This window comes from Antechinus flavipes, chromosome 4, assembly GCF_016432865.1.
Source record: "Antechinus flavipes isolate AdamAnt ecotype Samford, QLD, Australia chromosome 4, AdamAnt_v2, whole genome shotgun sequence".
Classification (NCBI taxonomy): domain Eukaryota; kingdom Metazoa; phylum Chordata; class Mammalia; order Dasyuromorphia; family Dasyuridae; genus Antechinus; species Antechinus flavipes.
This window is the reverse complement of record NC_067401.1, coordinates 54,876,315-54,899,630: the sequence shown is the minus strand read 5'-3', so window position 1 is coordinate 54,899,630 and position 23,316 is coordinate 54,876,315. Positions and strand designations below refer to the sequence as shown.

Sequence of the window (23,316 nt, the reverse complement as noted above, 5' to 3'; positions counted from 1 at the left end):
GATGTTCACTGGCTGAGAGAAAGATTGATTTTATGTCAGGGCTGAATCAGGCTTGAAATGAAGGATGTTTAATGGCAAGAACCCTCTACATGTGACCTTGGACAAGGAAAGATAATGATAACTAGTATTTGTGATATAGTGCTTTAAGGTTTGGAAACATGGTTTATAATAAGTGCACTATATGTATACATATATACAATTATATAATAATATAAAAGATATAGTGAATATGTATATAATGCTATATATATTTATATCTCTATAATTGTGCTTATATTTATTTTCACAAATGTATGCTCTTGGGAATCTTCTTAAGAATCCTATGAGGCATTAGAAGGCTCATTTTACAGGTGAGGACACGGACTTGTCTCCAGTCACAGAACTAGGAAATGTGGTATAGTGTTAGGAGCATTGAATGTAGACTCAGGAGCTTGTTAATTTCCCGTCTGTTTCCTCATTCTTAAAGCGAGGGATTCGAACTCAGACCGTCGCTCAGTTCTCAGCCTAGGAGTATCATCAGAATGGCTTCGCAAAGCTATAGTGACTTCCCCTAAGTCTCCATGCCAGGATCTGCATCTAGGGTCTCGTACTTCAGATCCTGCCATGTTTCCGTTGGAACTCACGTCTCTCATTTATAAAACAGGAGGGTGGGAATGGATGATCTCTAAGATGACATCCTGGGATATCCTGACAAGTAGGTAGCCATTCAGACAAAAGGAGAGCAAGCATATCAAAGTATCGGATTTCGGGGTTCGAATTCTAGTCTCAATGTCTGTGGGCCTCAGTTTTCCCATCTGTAAAACGAAGAGAGTGGCCGAGAAGCCAGCTCGGACTGGGCGAGCCTGTGACTCGCTAGGGTAGGAGGGCCGAATGGATGATGACGGAAGAATTTGGGGTTCGTTACCGTACTCTTCCTTAGGAGCCCCCGACAAGTTAGGGCAAGGCTCTCCCTTGCCGGGACTTCCCTTTCCTTCCCTTCCTCCTTCCGAGAGCCTAGTTCGAACGGTAACGGCCACGGGGCGTCGCCGGAAGTGTCGTCACTGCAGGATATCCGGTTCCCCGGGAGCTACGGAAGGTGACGGACGGGGCCTCCGCCCAGCGAGAGTAACCGCCGCCGCCGTCTCAGCTGCATCCCCCAGGAGCCGGAGCCGCGGTCTCCGTGCTGTGTGAGTGACCCCGGGCCCGGTCCCCTCTCCCACCGCCGCCATGGGCTGCACGCTGAGCGCCGAGGACAAGGCGGCGGTGGAGCGGAGCAAGATGATCGACCGCAACCTGCGGGAGGACGGCGAGAAGGCGGCCAAGGAGGTGAAGCTACTGCTACTTGGTGAGGAGGCTCCGCGGGGGGTCGGATGAAGCGAGGGGGACCGAAACTGGGGGTGCGGGAGTCTGTGAACCTGGGAGGGCGTAACCGGAGGGGTGTGTGTAGGGGCTGGGGAGGGCGTGGCCGGGGTGTGTGTGTCTGTGTATCCGTGTTCGTGTGTGCGCGCCTGTGGAGGGTGGGGCTGGGGGGCCGAAGTGAGCAGCTGAGCGGGGCCCCCCTTGGGCGTGGGGGAGGGGCGGAGCAGGCTGTCCAGGTAAGGTGCCCAGCCTGGGCATGGCCTACGAAGTCCAGGGAGGGACTATAGTAGCTCCCGACCAGGGCTAAGTTGTATGCGGAGGTTGGGGGATAGGAGGAAGGGAAGGACAGGACTGTCTTACCGGAGCAATCTCTATAATAATTTTAGTAGTAATAATAATTATAATAGCTCAGCGTGGCTGATAGATTTGTCAGTTTCCCCCAAAGCTCCCTAAGAACAAGAGCACCATTTTTGCTATTTTGGGGGAGGGTATCTCCAGCACTTAGCACAGGAGGAGCCAGATAAATACTTTCTGACCCCCTGCTCCAAAACTTGCAAAACACTTCACAAATATATAAGGATGCTGACACAGAAAGACCAGACACAAGAAAGGTTTTTTGTTATTGTTCCCCTTTCCCCCAGACATAAGGATAAAGGTCTTTTTGTTGTGTATGGCAAAAAAAAAAATCTCATTTGAATTTCACTACAACCTTTTGAGGTGAATACTCTTGCTATCTGATTTTTGCAGAGGAGGAGCCTGAGGCTTCAACAAAGTTCAGTCCCTTGTTCATGATCATTTAGCTGGGGTCAGAATTAGAATTTAAGCCCAGCTCATTCCCGACCTCAGATGCAGCTCTCTTTCTCTATCTTGCTTAATTGTATAGAGAATAGACATTAGGATTAGTGAGCAAGGTGAAGAGAGGAATATTAACAAGAAGTACCTGCTTGGGTGGGAATGAGAGATCAATACCGTCATGGCTATGTGGCAGGACTCTCTGCAAGTAGAGGAAAGTGTCTTGGCATTGAGAGACTACTGCTTCTGTATGTCTGAGGCAATTGCTACAGAAGTATCAGTAGCCTTAACTTTGTCAGGCAACTTCTTTTTTCCCCCCTTTTGAATTATAGATGGTTGAATAAGCTCCAAGGAGTGATCAGGAGATTGTGAAGAGAAAAGGTAGCTTTTCTGTTAAGAGTGAGTTGAACTGAAAGAAAAGGATAATTAACACAAATCAGTCATCCAAGTTGATATAAACTTTGAAATCAACTATAAAGTGATGTTTTTTTTTTTCTTTAAAGAGTAACAAACTTTTGGAGGACTGGTTCTTCTCTTATTTTTTCTGAGAGCCTTAAAACAAAGCCTGAAATTAACAGTTCTGACATCTGAAATTTGGTTTTAGTGGTATTCTTTGAAGGCAGATATGTTTTTCACTCAGCAAGATTGCCTTTGAACTTTTGAAGTATTTTGGGATCAAACATTGTAATAATCATCCAGAATAAATTGGCATTTAGGGTTCTGGTATATCAGACAACATTAATTTGATATTGTTTCTACAGGTTCATTAGGAATAAAAAAATTTGAAGGTTTGGAATAGCTTCCTTCTTCCTCTCCTTTTTTTGAAACTGAATTACTCCTGAAGAATGGAGTAATCTCCTCAAAGGAAATTACATAAATCTCATGATGTTGTAAAATAACTTTAGAGAACTCAGTATAGGACATAAGTAAGCATAGTTGTATTAGATCTTCAAGTATTTGCCATATTCCCCAACTGTACTTGTTTTTATGGTTTGAATATTTTCAGGTTACAGGTATAACCTAGGATATATTATTCCATACTTTGAATTTACACAATTGAGTTCAATCTGGAAGTTCTCATAAATTACCTTTTGAATCACATACTCAATCTGAGATTATTCTGTTCACCTCAGAATTTGGCTATATCTTTCCCCATTGTGCTTTGTCCCTCAGAGTTACAGCAGAATATAGTTCATGTAAGATCTCTGTATGCATGAATAAAATTTCCCTCAACTCCAATGCAACTCTTGAAGAAAATCACATAAAATATAGAACAATCTTTATTCTGTCCTCCAGAAGTACTTAAAAACACAAAGGATTCGTAGAAATCCATACACATACAAGGTATATTCCTCCTTTTCTTTATTAAATACTATTTTTCTGCAGGGGGGTTCTAGACACAACTGTGTGTTTGAGACATCTTTGAAAGAGACTCATTTATCTCTCTGTCTCCAAGGAACCTGTACAGATCTCGAGAGTTAGAATGCTACTCTAGTCCCCAAAGAGCAGCAATAATATAAAAATATAGACATTTTACTGTCTAATGTCTATAAGACATGACTTTTAATCTTATTGGGAGACTTGAGAGGTAGGTTATATAGCTGGTGGATCACTTGAGCTCAGGAGTTCTGAGCAGCAATAGGGCTAAAACTCTTCTGTTGTCTCCAAAAAGTCTAGCATTGATATGGTGTATCCTGGGGAGAGTGGTGGGGTGGAGCTAGCAGTCTGGGGAAAAACTGACCCATATTGGTAATAGAGCAGGTCAGACTCTATGTGTTTATCCATGAGTTGGGTCCATTGGTGGTCTAGACCCAGTCATGCCTTTCCTAACTTCTCCCTTCTTCCCTCCTCCCCCACAAAAAGAAAGGAAAGTGAAATTAAATCAGCCTTTTTTCCATTGCACCTGCTCAGTAGTAGAGGAAAAGATGTAAATTGCTCTGTCATGTTATGGCTCAGTCTCTTGCACTTCTTTTAGTCACTAGGGTCATGTGACTCTACTTTTCTTTTTTTTAAATTTTTCTTTTCTACAAGTCTTGGTTCAGAAATACCAATGAAAAGCTTCTTTTGTACTCCAGAAGGCTAGATCAAGGGAATTCTTGTTGTTTTATTATTGCTTTGGCTATTGCTATTTCTGTTGCTGTGAGTCATGTGGATTCTCTTAAAACATCTGTTATCCCTGGGGTGGACTTTATGAAAAACTCTTTCTCCCAGGTACCTATGTTCATTTCTTAGTATCTGTACTGGGTCAGTTTTACCTCCTGTTGTAGATCATCTGTGTGCTTCTTTTTATAAGTCCATATCTTAGGCTGTGGCTCAGATCTATGAATCTATGAAAAACCGTAATCCAATCAAAAAATTCCTTTTTCTCTTCTCCATCCCTTTATGCAATCAGATTGAGTGATATAGTAATGGGTACTCAGGCCAAGTGTAAAAAAACCTGTCTGAAATGAGATGTCTATGGGGAACGTTAACATCTATTAAAGTCTCAAAACTAACACTGTGTATTATCCAAATTTACTCATGTTCACACTCTACATTATTTTGTAGTGCTAAAAATAAGTATTGGATCTTAATCTTAAAATTTGACTATCTGAACCTCAGAGTTAATCCTAAAACTATTTCTTAAGTATTATTCACTCCCCCACCTTCTCTCTCTCTCTCTCTCTCTCTCTCTCTTTTTTTTTTTTTTAAACAACTGGTGGTAGACTATATATAGTTCAGCATTGGCCAGCTGAAGTTGGACATTGATCTCACAGTCTAATCTTTAGTGTTTATAGATCAAACTATGAAAAAGACTTCCATACGTACATTAAATTGTAAGCAATTTAATTCACCAGATTAATCATAGAATTCTATAAACTGGACCTCAGTTCAATCCTTATTGAAGTCATGAATGCCTCTATGATGTGCCTTATTTACAATAATAATGCAATAATAATGATGACAGTAATGATTAATATAACATTTTAAAGTAGTTAAGAGAGTTTTACTTTTGTTTTTCTTCCCGGGTTATTTATACCTTCTGAAACCAATTCTCCCTATGCAACAAGAGAACTGTTCGGTTCTGCAAACATATATTGTATCTAGTATATACTGCAACATATCCAACATATAAAGGACTGCTTGCCATCTAGGGGAGGGGGTGGAGGGAGGGAGGGAAAAAAAAAAATCAGAAAAGAAACGAGTGCAAGGGATAATGTTGTCAATATAAAGTAATCATTAAATAAAAATTTAAAAAAAAAAAAAAGAGAGTTTTACTTATATTATCTCATTTGAATCTTCCAAAATCCCTGTGAGGGAAGTTCTACTGGTACATGCAACTAATATTATTTCTACTTTACAGATCAAGAAAATGAGGCAGAAAAGAGGTTAAAAGAATTGCCCATGGTTATGCAGTTAGTACTAGACATAAACTTGGAACCCAAGTGGTCTTGATAATAAGGCCAGTTCTCTACCTACTATGCCATACTACCTGCCCACAACTTCTTCTGGAAGATTTCTAATGATAGAACACTAACTGTTTCTTGAGAAAGTCCCTTCCAGTTTTTTACTGTCTATAATTTAGAACATTTTTCCTTAGGTTGAACTGAAATCTGCTTCCTTCTAACTTCTGTTTATGGTTCCTACTTCTGCCTTTGGGAACTTAGCAGGACAAAAATAAATTTTTTCATCTAGAAGTCTTTTAGATATTTGAAGACTTATTTATTTCCTCTTAAGCCTTTTTTTCCCTTTAGGCTAAACATTTCCATTTTCTACAACTGATCTTTAATGCATGGTTTTGAGTCACCTAATTATCCTGCTTATACTACTTTAAAACAGCTTGATTTGATCAATATTATTTGGGGGGGCTAGAATAACACACTACAGACTTAATGTTAAACCTATTAAATCTCTCCATCTTATTCTTACATATTATGTTCTAAGAACACTCCTTCCCTTTCTTTGTTTAGTTGATTTTTTTTTTTTTAAATTAACCCAGGTGCAGGAGTTTACATTTATCTCAATTATATTTCATATTATTGGCTCTACCCCAGCATTTAAACCTGTCAAACTTTTTTTGAATACTAATTCAGCCATGCAGTATATTGTACACTCTCAGTTATGTTTTTTCTGCAAATTTGATAAAACTTGTGTGTATGTATACACCTCCCATTCTCATACCCACCCACATATACCTCCCTTCCTTTAGAATTAGAACGGTGATTAAAAAAAAAAGTTGAAAAAAATCCTGTGATTTTTCAGGTTAACATTGGTCCTATGCTTTTCCATTTTATTAGTAAGAATAACAGTAAAAACTGTCAAATACCTGTATCTGTATCATTCCCCTAATTCATGAGTCTAGTAATCCTGTTAAATTAAGAAATTAGATTAGACTGACTTGACTTGTTATCATTAAATCTAAGTTGGGAAGCAGCATTATATAATGGAAAGATCATTGACTTCAGTTCAAAGATGTAGGTTCAAATCCTGAACTTGGTATTTACTACTTCTGTCACCATGAGCAAGACATGTAGTTTCCCTGATTCTGTTTCCTGGTCTGTAAAATGTTAGTCTTGAATTAGGTGATATTTCTTCCAGCTCTTAAGTCTTAATGATTCTAAAATCATCTCTTTTCTTTCTAAGGGTTCACAGGTTATCTCATCTGCTTAAGAATTTGATCTGGAACCAACTTTAGGCTCAGAAATTATAATTCAAGACATTTGTCTTCTTTTTGAAAATTGGACAGTTTATGCTTTCTGCCTCTTGGTGCTTCTCCTGCTCACAGTTTTTCAGAGACCATCGGCCTGCTGGTTGGTCTGCATACATGACAATCATCTCCTTTCTCCATATCTTTTCATGGCTAGCTCCCATTCCTGGGACATCCTTCTTTCCCAACCTCCACTTCTTCAAATCCTGGTTTCCTTCAATATTCAGCTCAGACACTACCTGTGACATGAAGACTTTGCACAGGTCACAATACTTTATTTGATAGATGTAAGCTTTGGAGATAGTTAGACTAACAAATGTAGAATGGTTTGAATAGTGAGCACCATGTTAAATAAGATAGTAGGGTACATTTATGGAAATATTTCACTAAGTTAATTAGCAGCTCTTAAGTCAATTTATTAGACAAACATATAGATGCCATTAATAATTTAGTATTTTTTTAAAAAGACAATTTAGTATTCAATTTTGTCATTTCACTAAAGTTATACTCTAATGGTACCTCATTATAATGTATAGGTGTTCTTTGAAGCCTTGGCTGCTACTGCCATACTGGAAAACTTTGAATGTGCTCAAGACTAACTGTGTTCTTGTTGCTTGACAACCAACCTAAGTTTTAAGAGGATTGCTTATGGAATGATGGCTTATTTGTTTTTTCTTGTTTTGGTCATTGCAACTAAGGCCATCGACAAAATTATAGAGAGATTGTTAGTGGAGGGAATAACAAAAAGAGCTCACATTCACATAGTGCTTTGTTCTATCTTATTTGCTCCTTATACTAACTCTGTGATGTAGGATCTACAGGTATTGTCATCTTGATTTCACAAATTAGGAAATCATGGCCCGAGGAAGTTAAGGGACTTCTCAAAGCCAATATATCTCTTGTCATAAGGCAAAAGTCCAGTCCAAGCCTCTCCTGAGTTGAAATCCAGCATACCTTTCATTAAGTTGCAGTAGTTCGATTAAATTACAGATCCTTAAAGTTTTAAAATATTCAGTATTGCCAATCAAATAATATAGTTGTTAGTATTGAATATAATATAATAAAAAGGATAATTCTGCCTAAATTCTGTTTTTCAGTGCCATACCAATCAAACTGCCAAAAAATTATTTTATAGAACTAGAAAAAATAATAAAATTCATATGGAAGAACAAAAATTAAGAATATGAAGGGAATTAATGAAAAAAAATTATGAAGACTGATGGCTGGCTTAACAGTACCAAACCTCAGATTATATTATAAAGCAGAAATCATCATAATCATTTAGTACTAAGAAATAAGAGTGGTAGATCAGTGGAATAGATTAGTTAACATGACACAATAATCAAAGCCTATAGCAATCTAGTATTTGATAAATCTCCAAATTCCAGCTTCTGGAATAAGAAATCACTATTTGACAAAAATTTGCTGGGAAAACTGAAAAATAACATATGTCAAAAACTTGACATAAACCTACATTTCATACCCATACCAAAACAAGATCAAAATGAGCACATGATTTGGGAATAATAAAGGATAATACCATAAACAAATTTGAAAAAGAAGAGATAATTTATCTATCAGATCTTTGGAGAAGGGAGGAATTTATGACCAAAGAAGAATTAGAGAACATTATGAAAAGCAAAATGGACAACTTTGGTGACATTAAAGTAAAAAGTTTTTGCACAAACAAAGCTAATAGAACAAGGTTAAAAGGGAAGCACAAAGCTGAGAAAAAATCTTTACAGCCAATGTTTTTGATAAAGGTCTCATTTCTAAAATGTATAAAAAACTGTGTCAAATTTATATGAATATAAGTCATTCTATTCATAAGTGGATATGAACAATTTTCAAATGACAAAATTAAAGCTATTTATAGTTATATGAAAAAAATACTCTCAAAGCACTGTTGATTAGAGAAATACAAATTAAAACAACTCTGAGGTACCACCTCATATCTCTCATATTGGTTAAGATGCCAGGAAAAGATAATGATACATGGAGGGGAAGTGGGAAAACTGGGACAGTAATATATTTTTGGTGGAGTTGTGAATTGATCCAACCATTCTGGAGAGCAATTTGGAACTATGCTCAAAGGGTCCTTTGATTCAGCAGTGCCATTACTGGGTCTGTATCCCAAGGAAATCATAAAACAGGGAAAGGGACCCACATGTGCCAAAAGGTTGGTAGCAGTTCATTTTGTGGTGGTAAAGAATTGGAAAATGAAATGATCATTAATTGGGGAACAGCTGAATAAGTTGGGGTGTATGAAAATAATTAGTGTTCTATTAAAAAGCGATAAACTGATTTTAGAAAAGCCTCGAAAGATTTACACAAATTGATCCTGAGTGAAACAGGCAGAACCAGGAATACATTGTATACAATAATAGCAAGAACGTACAATGAATGATCAATTGTGAAAGATTTGGTTCTCCTCAGTGGTTCAGTGATTCAAAGCAATCCCAGTAGATTTTGGCAGAAAATGCCATCTGCATCCAGACAAAGAATTTTGGAGACGGAAAGTAAATCAACACATGCTATATTCACTTCTTTTTTTTTTTTTTTTTTTTTTCCTGTTTTTTTTAAATCTCTCCCATGGTTTTTCCTTTTTACTTTGATTTTTCTCTCCCAATATGATTCCAATATGTATTAAAAATAAATAAATTTGCAAGGGAAAAAAAAGGTACTGAATTTAAGACAAACCAATTTCATTAACATTTTAAATCATTGTACTCTGAAATTCATTTTTTCTGGAATTAAGAATTTTCTGTTTTCTTAGAAGCTAATGAGTATTACGTCCATGAAGATTACTTCATCTCAGAAAAGTAAATGAGTACATTTGTCATCAGTATCATTAAAATATTGCTCAGATGTTTCCACTTCACTGAATGTTTTTTTTTTTAGTCAAATGTAAGGTATTGTGGATTCCAGAAAATTTATATCACCAGGCCTGATTTTCTGTTTATCTTTGTTATTTAAATCTGTATTTTAATTTTTGTCCTCCTTTCCCTACTCCCATTTTAATTTTTTTTTTTTTTGAAGATAGTTATACGGGGAATTTATTTAACTGTTAATGGCAATTTGGATTTTGTGCTTGTGGGTTGTTGTTTTGTTTTTTAAACCTGGCTATATGAAGGAAATGAAATTAGATTCTCTTCTACCTTTCTAGTATTCTCTAGCTTGTTTCCCTCCACACATTGTGATCTGACTACACTTTTCTAATAGCTATTTTGCACATTTAGCAACCCATCTCCCTTCTTAATGCCTTTATGTTGGCTGTCTTCCATGCCTGAAGTGCGTGACATTCCTCTTTAACTTCATCTGATTTCCTTCAAGCCTCAACTGGTAGGTTTTTGTAAATATTTCCTTGATTTCCCTCTAGCTTATACATTTCCTCCTAAAACTACCTCATACAGTATTCATTTCATAGATATAGTATATGTTTGTTTGCTTAGACAAGATTTCTTCCTCCAATTGAAAAAAAAAAAAAAAAACAACCACCCCTTGAGGATAAGGATTCTTGTGATTTTATCTTACTATTCCCCAGTACTTATGTGCCTGAGCACATAGTTAAGTGCTTGAGAAATGTTTGTTGATTGGCTGGGTTTTTTTTTTTTTTTTTTTTTTTTTCAGATAACAAAGTGATCTAGTAGTTTTATCTGCTAGCTAGCTACTCAGCTACCTTTTAAAATCTTTTTCTTCTTCCCCTCCCCTTCCCAGCCTTTTGTCTCTTTGAGAAATCATTACTATGTGGGAACCATATAATTAATGAATAGTTCTATGGGTTTTTATTGTTGGAGTAATTTTACAAAGTGAAGTAATACACAGAGAATCTGAGTCCTCTGACTCACTTAAACTCTTATATTGTAAAACAGGTTATGCATATTTAAATTTGTAAAACTTCACAGTCATTTATGCTTGCTTAGCATCCATTATTTATTAAAGGAAATAATTTTATAATTTCATAAAAATGATATCACATTTTATTCTATAGACTGATATTTCTTTAGATGAATATCACAGAATCTGGAAGTTAGAAGAGGTTTTAAGCTGGGGTCTATGGAACATCAATAGATTTCAGGTGATCCATGAACTTGAATAGGGAAAAAAATTCCATCTTCATTATAATTGGTTTTCTTTATAATTTTTTACTTATTTTTAAAATTTAAAATTATTCTGAGAATAGGATCCATAAATTTCAAAAGGTTCTGTGACCAAAAATAGGACAGCCCAACCCACCCTACAATTTAGTTGAGAAATCTAGCTGATGGAGAATTTCTTGTGAAAGGAAACCCATCCCCTTCTGAGGCAAGCCATTTCACTTTTGGATAACAATAATTGTAGGAAATTTTTAAGGTTCCACATTTTAGGGATCTTCTTAATTGTTTTATTTTCTTGTTTAATGAATTGTGTGTCATTAGTTGTGAAAAAGTTTGATTGGATAGAAAACATTTTAAAAATTGTTTCCAGAGACATATATTGCATTGTCATTGATTACTATTTTGTCAAAGAAAAAAGTCTTTCCTTGACCCTCTTCTCTCTCTTATCCACACTCTCTTGGTTTTCCTATTACCTCTCAAACTATCCTTTCTTTTTTGCTGCCTCTTACTATCCTTGACTCTTTTTTTTTTTTTAATAACTTTTTATTTACAAGTTACATGCATGGGTAATTTTATAGTATTGACAATCACCAAACCTTTTGTTCAAATTTTTCCCCTCCTTCCCCCCACCCCTTCCCCTAGATGGCAGGATGACCAATACATGTTAAATATGTTAAAGTATAAATTAAATACAAAATAAGTATACATGTCCAAACCGTTATTTTGCTGTACGAAAAGAATCAGACTTTGAAATAGTGTACAATTAGCCTGTGAAAGAAATCAAAAATGCCGGTGGACAAAAATATAGGGATTGGGCTGTCCTTGACTTTTAATGTAAGATTCTCTGAGGGTCCATCCTTAACCCTCTTTTTTTTTCCTACCTCTATGCTCTGATCTTTGACAATGTTAATCACTTCCAAAGTTTCAAATACTACCTCTATATCAGTGATTCTTGGATATCTTATCTCTAGTTTTGATCTCTTTGAACTCAAATCTCCTATTTATAATTATTCATACTTTGATATCTCACCAACATCTTAAATTCATCATATCTAAAATTGAATTTATTTTCTTTTCTCTATTTGGCATGACATTTTCTCTTGTCTTCTTGTTCAAAATATTCCCTTTGCCCTTGATTTTTCTTCTTTCTTACCTTTTATATTCAATTATAAAATGCTGTCAACTGATAACATAAATTCCTTGTTGGTAGGAACTTTTTATGTCTCACATCTTTATGTACCTCCTATGTGGGTGCTTAGTAAATTTTTGTGGGATGGTTAAATTACTCAGATTTGCTCTTTCTTTTCCATTTCCATTGCCACCATCCACCCTAAGAGGGATTTTCTTTTTCTTTTCTTTTTTTTTCCCCTGAGGCAGTGACTTGCCAGGGTCACACAGCTAGGAACATTTAAGTGTCTGAAGTCACATTTGAATTCAGGTCTTCCTGATTTCAGGGCTTTATCCACTATGCCATCTAAATGCTCCCATCTAAAAGGGATTTTCGGTATTACTTACCTGCATCAGTTTCCTAACATGTCTCTCTTTCTTCCATTCAGTTTATCTCCCAAAAACCTGAATCTGTATAAATTTGAGCATGTCACTGTTCTAGATTAAGGATTCTTAAACTTTTTCCATTAACAGCCCCTTTTTGCCCCTGGAAATTTTTACATAATCCTGGGGTATATGGGTATATATATATATTTTTAAAAAGCATAGAAATCAAGCCTTTTCTGATAATAAGTCAAAATTCATGACCCTTACATTCAATTATGCAACCCCATATGGGATCATGATCCACAGTTTAGGAAGCTTTGTTCTAGATAGATAATTTACTAAGGGTTTTACTCAGACCAGGCAGTTTACTAAACTCTGGGAATTCAAATTCAAGTGAAAAATTTCTACCCTCTAGGAGCTCACATTCAAACAAAGGAAAATGGCAACTGGAGAAGTTAGGGAAGATGAATTTAGAGAGCAATTTAGAGAGTCCAGATCAAACCTAGGAGACAGATGAACATGGTTGGCCTGGCACTTCATGGAATAGTTATTCCAGGTAGAAACTCACCAATTGGAGGAGAAAGCTGTGGTGATCGGGACATCTCCAGAGTGAGGAGGCTGCCCCATGATCTTTGGGGACTTATTACTGCGGGCTAAACAAAGGAAGGTTAAACTTATTTGCCTGGCATTCAAGGCCTATTATAATCTAGTGCCATCTTCTCTTTTTAGCTTTATCTTATATTTCCACACATATTTTCTATACTTAGCCAAATTGATACCATGGATATACTCTTGTGTTCTTATATCTGACTTTTTCATGTGCTGTTTCCTACTCAAAAGACATTTCTGTGTGAAGCCTTTCTTGGTCTCTCTGGTTGGTAAAAGCCTTCCCCCTTTCAATTTCATAACATTTTGTTTGGTAACAATCTGAGTCACTTATGTAATACTTTGTATTAGTGTCTGGTGTTCCGCTAGCCCTTAATATCCTTCCCCCACTGATAGATATTACTTGTGTGACCTTGAATAAATCACTTAAATGATTTTAGTTTCCTCGTTTGTAAATTGAGGGAAATCAGACTACGATCCCTGAGGGTCCCGTCCAGTTAATTCAGTCAATACTTCTATATTTCACAAGTCCCATTTGGAGAATTAGAAGACTGAGGCCTTCACAATCTAGTATTGGTCTCTCCTCTGACTGCCTATAACATTATTTGTGCTGCTTACATTAACATTTAATCATATTGTGCTCTTAATTGTTTTATGTCTATGTTAAATTCCTTTAGGGGGAGGTAGGGGACCTTTTTTCTTCCATAGGACTTAAGGGATAATGAACAATGGTTGCTCAATAGATACTTGAATTGCTGAAGAACCAAATATATTTAATATTGATCATCAGGGATACAATTTATTTTCTTGAATAGCAGTTCTTAGCTTCTCCCTTTATTATATTTATTTATAGTTAGGAAATGAACAGTTATATCAAAAAGATTTGACATATTAACCTTGACCTAAAAATTGTCCCTATTTTTCTCCAAAAAGGTGCTTTCTAGAAATATAGGTCTAGAAATCTATGATAGTAATTACAACTTTCCCCGTCTTCAGTTCATCTGTTTTTCCTCTGCCTCCTTGTGAATGAAAAAGAAAAAAAATAGGGTTTTGACATTCTTCTCTTTCCCCTTTGATTGTCTCTCATATAATCTTTGGTCTTCTAATTTTGATTAGGAGAAAGTGATACTGATAAGAGACAGATAAATACATGGACACATAATGCTAGCAAACATGGGATGTGATGAGCCACTATATGCCTCTTAAAATATTATGGAATTTCACTTGTTAGTTTAAAGCGTTCTGCTTTTCACTGAAAACATGGAGATATTATAGAATTGTCCATTATAGCACAGCCCTATGTTCTCTCAGTTAATAAGAACAATACCCCAGTAAATTATGAGTATTATGTTGTTGCTATACTGCATACTTCTACATTTGAGTCAGAATTTAGAGGTATTTACTGATTGTGTCAGAATAGCCAGTTCAGAAGGGTTAGAAGTTGATTTTTTCAGCTTGTTACAGATTTAATTTAAGCCCTTTGTTATACTCCTTTCTTAACAACTTTCTTCAATTTTATTGCTTGTCGTTAGGACAAGGGAAAAAAAAAGATGAAAAGGTTTTATGGAAGAATGAATTAGTTTAAATCATTTTTCAAGAATGGACTTTTATTTTTAATAGTTGTTCAGATTCCTTGTCATCTCTGTCCCCAAGAGTTTTAAATAGTCAAGGAGTACATACAGAATAAAATAGCAATACAGTGCATTATAACTGTAATGCTAATTATATTCAAAGCAACAAAGGTACTGATTTTCTGAGGTTCCACTAGTTTGTATTTAAAACTTTTATACAGTAGATTGAGTTCTATTCAGTGTCAGAGACTGAGCATCTCTTGGAATCTATAATATCTTCTAAATAGGTGTTATAGTGGTATTAATCGACCTGCAGGTCAGGAGATTTCATTCTTAAGCTCAGCTATGTCTCTGAACAAGTCTTTTAATCTTGTGGCTCATAATTTTTATATATAAAGGGAGGGGATCAAAAGAGGTCTCTAAGGTGCCCTTCACTGATAAAATTTTGAGGTTTTTATAAAACTAATATTTATAACTAGATGGAATGTATTATTGAAAAACCTGTTTTATGATGTTTTGATTCTGAAAATTTTGCTTTAATTTGATTGTAATAGTAATAATTGATATTTACATGGGTCTCTTAGTTTGCAAAGTACTTCTGTACAAAACATATCTCATTTGAATTTCCTAATCTTGTTAAATAGATTCTAGAGAATTATGTCCATTTTATAGATAAGGAAAAGGAGAAAGCTAGTTAGTGATTTGCCCATTATTACTAAGTATTAGTTAATCCACCAGTATTTTTAAAGCATCTGCTTTGTGCTTAGCATTGAGAATGTTAGAAAAAAAGCCATAAACTAATCCTTTTTCTCAAAGAACTTATAGGAGAGACTATAATGCAAAAATTATGTACAAATGAGATATAGACAAGATAAATTAGAGATAATCAGCAGAGAGAAGATACTTGCATTAGGGAACTAGCAGTTCTTCTGACTTCTGACTTCACAAACTCTTTATCACTAATATTTTCCCTTATGAAGCTCCTTATCAAGCATTGTTTCTAAAACCTGATGCTATTTTTAAAAATGTAGTTAAGAACATAAATTCACAAGAGGAATACTTTTTGGGAAATAGTTTCTCTGTCAACTTTGTGCTTTTAGGAATAGTGTTCTATGATCTCTCATTTTTCTTTCTATTTTCAGTTTGTGTAATCTTATTTTGGTGCTCAGCAACTTAGTCATCTTTAAACCCTTGCATCTATCCTAGACTATCTTGTTACCTGCTTAGTGACCAATCATATCATTTCTGTAATTCAAGCTGTTTGAACTGAATAACATGGTGTCAGGATCATTGTTAACTGTCCTAGTTTTGGTACAGTGCCCTATGTAAATGAAATGTCCTATTTTCCATGACATGTTGTTATGCTGTAACAAGCGTTAATATATCTGATGTCCAAATTAAATTCCAAAAAGAATTTAATTATATTGGGCTTGTTCTTGAATTAAGGCTCAGTTCTCTTAGATGTTTCAGGAGTCAGCTTTTAGACTTGAATTCTTCCTCTGTTTAAATGGAGTTAATTTAGATTAAGTCCAATCTCTGCATCAAGTTCAAAAAGGAGTTAATGTCTGAAAATACTGAAAGTAGTAATAGTTCTAAAAGTCAAAACAAATTATTCCCATGTTATATATTGTTATAATAATTTTTTTTGAAGTCATTTAAATATTGAAGTAGTAATAGTTAACAGTCTTAAAAGTCAAAACAGAATTTCTTCTTAAATGGGAGGAAGAGTTTTCAGTGGGAATAAAGTGCTTTTTGCCTTAAGTGTCATATAATTAGGTCCCAGACCACTTCCTCACTATTTTATTCTGTGATGCTAAAATTAACTTCTTTTCTCCACCCTAATACTTAGACTTCTCCTATTTGCATTGCTTTGAAAATGCACAAAACTTTGTTGGAAGATTCTTATAATTTGCATGCCCTCTCCCTTTCCCCCTCCCTCCTTTTTTAAAGATCTTTCTCTTTTTAATATCCCTTCTGGTTACTTTTCAGGTGGCCAATCTCTGGATCAGGTTCAGAAATGTCTCAAAATACAAAAAATAGTAATTGTTATAAAGTCAAAACAATTTTTTCTTACATTATAAAAATATACTATACTTCTTATGCTATATAATTTTGGCTTAATTTCAATTTACCAGTCAAAATAGGTACGCATACCATTCTCTTACTGTGCCCCAGGTCCCAAAGTTTGATTTTAGCGTATTCTTGGGACACAACTTTTGAAGTTTCAGTCTTTCCTTAAACCAGGAGTTCTAATCTTGGGGCCCTGAACTTTTTTTTTTTTTAACTTTTGATATTGCTTTAGTATGATTACTTTATAATCCTAGGTATCTTTATTAAAAACATTTCTCTGAGAAGGATTTATAGGTTTCATCAAACTGTCGTGGGTATCTATGACACAGAACTGTTAAGAACTTCTGCAAAAGTGAAATGGGACTTTTTTTTAAACTGCCTTAGAAATGACTATCTAGAACAGTGGCTCTAATGAAGTATGTGAGTATTGACATGGTGTAGGATGTGGGCTTTTTTCTTTTTCACCAGAAGAAGGAATAGCCTTGTGGCTCTCATTGTGGCATTTTTAGGGGATGTGATGTCATAAGTTCGAGGAAGTTTTTTCTAACTTGATTGCCTTACAGACAGTTCTTTTGGTCAAGTAAAAATTGGATCTGTACAACCTTAAACTGCTATGAGTTTTTGTTGTCTGGAAAAGAATAAGTCACCTTTGGTCCGTGACTGATGTTATTTTTTATGTTATAGTCATACAATTGACAGTGATATGATATCTTTTCCAAGTAGCCATGTTTATATTTTATTATTCCTTGATTAACTTACCTGACTTTTAGCTTTTCTTCCCTTTGGCTGCTTCCTTTTGTTTTGTTGGAGGTTTTTATTTTTATTTTTATTTTTAATTTTTTTTTCATTTTACTTTAGCACTTAAGAAATCTAGTTCAGGTATGACCCTAACAACTAAATGATTAAATGCTTATCAAATTAATATTTTTTCCAAATGATTTATAAATGCAAGAATGACTAACCTTAGTAAGCTACTATGCTAGCCTTTTTTGGATTGGCTCAATGGGATTGTGAGCAACCTGGTTATAAAGGAAGCAAGATTTTGAAAAAGTAATATTCTACACGGCTTTTAGAATAAGTTTTTGAACTGTAGGCTTAATTTTTTTTTTTTTCTGCCATGATGGGAGATGTTATCCTCATTTTATACTTGAAGAAACTGAGCCAGATAGAAAAGTTTAAGTGTTTTGCCCATGGTCTCATATCTTGTGTCTGAGGTTGGGTTTGAATTCATATGCTAGCCAGTATTCTATTCACTAGTTTCTGAGCTGGGAGAAAGTATGACCAGTGTCAGTTTTACCCCAAAGAGCCTCTTGAGTAGCTAAGGGGAATAAAGCATTGAAGTGTAGGGGGATGGGTACTATTGGCTTACATGGTACTTAGTGAACTGGGACTCAAAAAGCTGCCCAAGAGAGCTGCCTCTGATATTAGTGTGACCTTGAGCAAGTCTCTTAACGACTCTTTCAGGCAGGACTTAGTTGGATTCTGTAAAATGGATATAATACCCTAGAGTATCTGTCTCATGGAGCTATTAGGAACAATGGCTACCTTGCAGAAAGTGCTTTACAAACTTTAATTATATGAATGTTAGTTATTTTAATTTCTTAAAAATACTTTTCTTTTTACAAATACACTGTCAAACAAAATCATTTTCTGTATTAGCCATGTTCAAAAAATGTATCTCATTCTGTACTTTGAATCAGAAGCCTCTGTCAAGAGATAGGTAGAATGCTTCTAGATCCTCTGTAGTCATATTGGCTCATTTAATTTATCTTAATACTTAAAAGTCTTTCAAAGTATTTGTTTTTATAGTGTTGTTATTATACAGGTTATTTTCCTGGTTCTTTTTAACTTCACCTTTATCAGTTCATATAAGTTTCCCCAAATTTCTCTATGTCATCTCTTTTAACACAATACCCATAACATTCAAATACTGTACTTTGTTTAGGCATTCCTTAATTGATAGGAAGGTAGGTACTCTCTTAGTTTACAGCTCTTTGCAATAACAAAAACAACTTTTTGTACATATGGGACTTTTTAAAAATTTCTTTGATCTCTTTGGGATATAGGCCTAGTTTGCATAGCTTAGTGATTTTTTAGATATAGTTCCAAATTGTTTTCTAGCATGGCTGGACCAATTCATAGCTCGACTAACAGCATATTTGTGTGCCTAATATTACTAGAGCCCATCAAACAGTAGTTATTTTTTCTTTTTTAATCATTTTTTTGTCAATCTGATGGATAGGAATGAAGTAGAACCTTAGAATTGCTTTAAATTGCATTTTACAAAATTATTTCTTGGGATCTTTGGGTTTATTAGACATTAGACCACTGTGTTCACTTCCTTCTATATGTGGGTCTGTCCATTTCTTAACTAGTATGAAATCATTCTGATGATTAATGTTTTATAATACAGTTTGATAGCTGATACTGGTAGGTCCCCTTCTTTCTTTTTTTTTCCCCCATTATTTTCTTTGAAATTCTTGATCTTTATTCCTCCAGATAAATTTCATTATTTCTATTTCCCTAAAGGAATCTTTTGGTAATTTAATTGGTGTGTCACTGAATAGTCCTTAAAATTTAAAAGACAATATAAGGTAGCTTGAGGGAGGGCAGAAAATTAATTAGAGCAAGGGGGTACAAGTGGAACTCAGTATTCCACTTGTGAAAGGCATGCTATCATTTTAGAACCATTATAGGGGTAAGTTGAGAGCAAAGCCTAAAGCGTGATCTTAGAGTTCAACAATAATAACTGGAAGCAGGCAAATGCAGTTTTTGTTTCTCTTTCAGTTAACCAACTTTTAAGAATTTCACTTTATTGGCCTTTTATAAAATGTTATTAGAGTATATGAAAAAGAGATTGTTGAAGACTAGTCATTAATTTAAATCTTTTAGTTGCAAATAATTTAACGCACATTTTAAAAAACCATATAATGTTCATTCACTTAGGAAATTTAATTGATACTTATTATGAAAATAGTAAAAAAAAGATTCTTCTCTGTAGTTTATTGTTTCTTTTTTATTGACTAAGTAGTTTTATATTAAGTATAGCACTGTGTACCTTAGTGTAGTGCAAAGCAAATGGCCTTTAAATACTTGGTGAGTGAATAGCTTTTTACCTTATCTAAATGCCTGATTTTAAATACTTTATTGCATTGAATTAAAGAAGCAGTGAAGTCTTGCCATCATCCAATTTAGCAGTTATTTATTAGCTATTATGTACTAAATGTTGTGAATATACGGTCAAAAGTGAATATCCTTACCTGAAGGAATTTCAAGCTCTTTTGGGTGCAGAAGGAGAAACCAATGATGATGGTTAGGTTTATACATAGATAAGTAAATTCAAGATAATTTGAGAAGAAAAAGAATACTAACAATGTTGGCATCAGGAAATAATTCACAAGGAGTTGGCAACTGAATCCTTGAATAAAGATAAGGATTTAGGGAGGCATTTGAGGAAGAAACAGTGCTTTTAAGACATCTAATTCTTGTTGGCTCTACTTCTATAAAATCTCTTCATCTTTTCCCTTCTGTCTACTTAGATACCACCTCTGTTCAAGCCCTCTTCAACATTCTCCTAGACTATTGTAATAACCTCTTGATTGTTCTTGGTCTTAGTTTCTACCTTCTCCTAATCCATCCATATCAAGACAAATTGTCTAAGACACAAATCTTGCCTTGTCAATCCCCAGCTCAAAAACCCTCAGTAGCTCAAAGAATCTCAAGAGTAGAAGTCCACACTTGAACAAGGATCTCTCTGACATGTCCTTTAAAGCTTCATATGCTTCTTGAAGTGGAAATTCTTAACCTGAAATCCATGGACATCCATGGACAGCTGTCAGGAGGTTGTTTACTTGGGAGGGAGAAATATTGCATCTTTGCATTTCCTTTCATTAATTAAAGGAACACTTCTGAGAAAGTGTCTATAGACTTTGACTGTCAAGGGAGTCTGTAACACATAAAGCTTAAGAAATACCTCTCCTCCTCTCAGTCAAACTCTTTGACCAGAGATATTTGAGGCTTTTCACAATCTAATTCCAGCCTACCTTTCTAGTCTTGTTTTGCATTATTTCCTTTCATTGACACTGCATCTTGTTATTAGTTCTCCATTCCAGCTTTAATTTCCACAATCCACTTTCATAGAGACTTAAGTCAGGCTCCATGTTCTCTTTGAAGTTTCTCTGATCCTCTCAATTTTTAGTGCCTTCTCTTTCCTTATATTTATTTACATTTTGGTGTACTAGCATGATGGTGTCAAACTCCAATAAAAAAGGAAATGTCTGCTGCAGTTACAGCTAGACAAGATAGGGAGATTCAGCTCTCTATTACCCATCCCTGTCCCCAATAAAAAAAAGAATTTGTGGAAGAATAAAGTCTCTTCATTTATTTAAATAGTCTCAGACATTTATGATGCTTACAAAATAAGACAGCGTTGATTTATATTATACCAAGGCAAAGAGCATGTCCAAAGAAGACAGTTAATATTTCTTCATCTGTGAATGATTTATCAATGGATACCAGCTTGGGTTTGTTTTTGTAGACATGTATTAAGTTTGGCTTAGCCTTGTAGACAAACGTTTCTTTCACTTACGAGATTGTAGCCAAAATTTTAGTAATCTTGAAAGTTTTATGTGAGTTCCTTGAAGTCATGGACTATTTTTTGCCTCCTCTTGTATCCCCAGTGCTTAGCAGTTTCTGGTATATAATAGGGACTTAATAAATGTTTATTGATTGCTTGACTTTAATCACATTATTAACAGATCTTAGAGGAAACCTGGTATAATGAGTAGAGCAAGGATTCTTAACCTGGGGTCTGTAAGCCTATTTTTTTATTTTGTCTTTGCATTTTTGTCCTTGCTTTTTAGTTGATACATTTAAAAACATATAAAAACAGTAGAAAATATCATCAAAGAAAACAGTAATAATGAGTTAATTACCAAAATTTAGAAGATTACAAAAACTGTCATTAGAACAGTTAGTAGGAGGAAATTTATATATCTAAATAGTTTTATCAGCAAAAGAGAAAAAGAATAAATCAGTAAATTAGTCATGACATTAAAAAAAACATCTTGGATAAATATCAAGTAGAGATTCTGAAAATTAAATAAGAGACTAAATTGGAAGGGAAAAAAGCAACATTGAATTGGCAAATAAAATTACAGGTTTAAAAAACTAATAAAATAGACAAATAGCTAATCTGATTTTTAAAAAAGGAAAACTTTAAAACAATAGAAAAGAGAGAAAATAAATTATTAGAAAATTTTGCCCAATTATAAAATTGGGCTTAGAGAAGGTAAATACTTTCTCTAGACTATTTAAATAGCGCTATATCAGGAAAATGAATTCCCAAAAGGTGAGGGGAATCCCAGGACCAGATAGAATCCATAAGTGAATTCTTTCAAACATTCAGAGAAAAATTAGTTACAATAATGATTTTCACTAATAAGGAATCCTTCTAATCTCTTTCTGTGATATAAAGTCCTATAGTCTTGATACTTAAACCAAGAAGATCCCAAGAAGAAAAAGAAAACTATAGACTTAATATTCCTAATGGACAAAAATTGTTAAATAAAATTTTAGAAGATTATGACAGTGTATAAGATTATACACACACACACACACACACACACACACACACACACACACACACAATACATTATGACCAAGTTGGGTTTATGCTAGAATTGCAGAGTTGGTTCAACATAAGACTAGATATAATAGATCATTTTAACTGTAAATAACAAAAAACATTATATCAATAAATGTTGAAAAGAATTTTAACATTTCAATTAAAAATTACAAATCAAGAATAAAAGGACATTTTAAAAATATATATAGTAAATAGTATTTATCTAATTCAGAAACAGACATTTTCTGTGAATGGAGAAAAGTTAGACTTCTTTCCGGTAAGATCAGGAGAAAAAACAAGCATGTCTGTTATCACTATTCAGTATGGTGCTAGAAATGCTAGCTATAGAAATAAGACAGGAACAAGAAATTGAGATAAACATTAAAAAAAAAAAAGCAAAAATATCTCTTTTTTTATAGATGATATAATGGTATTCTTATAGAAAGAGGATCACAAGATAAAATGTACAGTTTTTATTATGTAAAATTAAAAAGTTGTTGCAAAGTTTAATGTAGTAAAAATTAGAAGGGAAACAGATGGGGGAGGGGTTTATTTTTTCTCATTGAGTTTCTCTGATAAAGATCTCATTTCTAAGATATATTTCTGAATAAATCCAGGTGAATTAGATAGGTAATTAAACAGTTGAACCCTGTAAGTCAACATAAGACTCTATACTTTATGCAAAGTGAGAGTGGTTATATTTAAAGGGTAAGGAATGAAGTAATAAGTTATTGTGGTTTTATAAGATGGACTAAGGAGATATGGGGAAAAATATATTTCCTCTGATTTGTAAAAATATCCTGTAGGAGGTAAAAATCTTGTAGTTGTTTGAAACGATATCAAATAGAAAATGGGGATAAATAATCTGTAGTGAGTAAAGGATGAGAGTAGGAAATTGGGTATTAGGTAAAAAGATCACTAAATACTTGAAGAAATAGGTTAGAGGTGAGGGAAGAAGAAACAGAATAGGATGTTCTCATCATGTATTGGATTTCAAAGGAGAGATAAATGTGCAACATGAAATAGACATAGTAT

At 34.4% G+C, this 23,316-nt stretch overlaps 1 protein-coding gene across 1 annotated transcript in view; it reads left to right on the top strand.

Moving 5' to 3' along the window:
• The first annotated feature begins 1,026 nt into the window (after positions 1-1,026).
• Positions 1,027-23,316, top strand: part of GNAI3 (G protein subunit alpha i3) — a 44,274-nt gene continuing 21,984 nt past the window's right edge. The window contains exon 1 of the mRNA XM_051993133.1: positions 1,027-1,324. Coding sequence (XP_051849093.1) covers positions 1,207-1,324 — 118 coding nt within the window. The 5' untranslated portion in view covers positions 1,027-1,206. The remainder of the gene's footprint in view (positions 1,325-23,316) is intronic.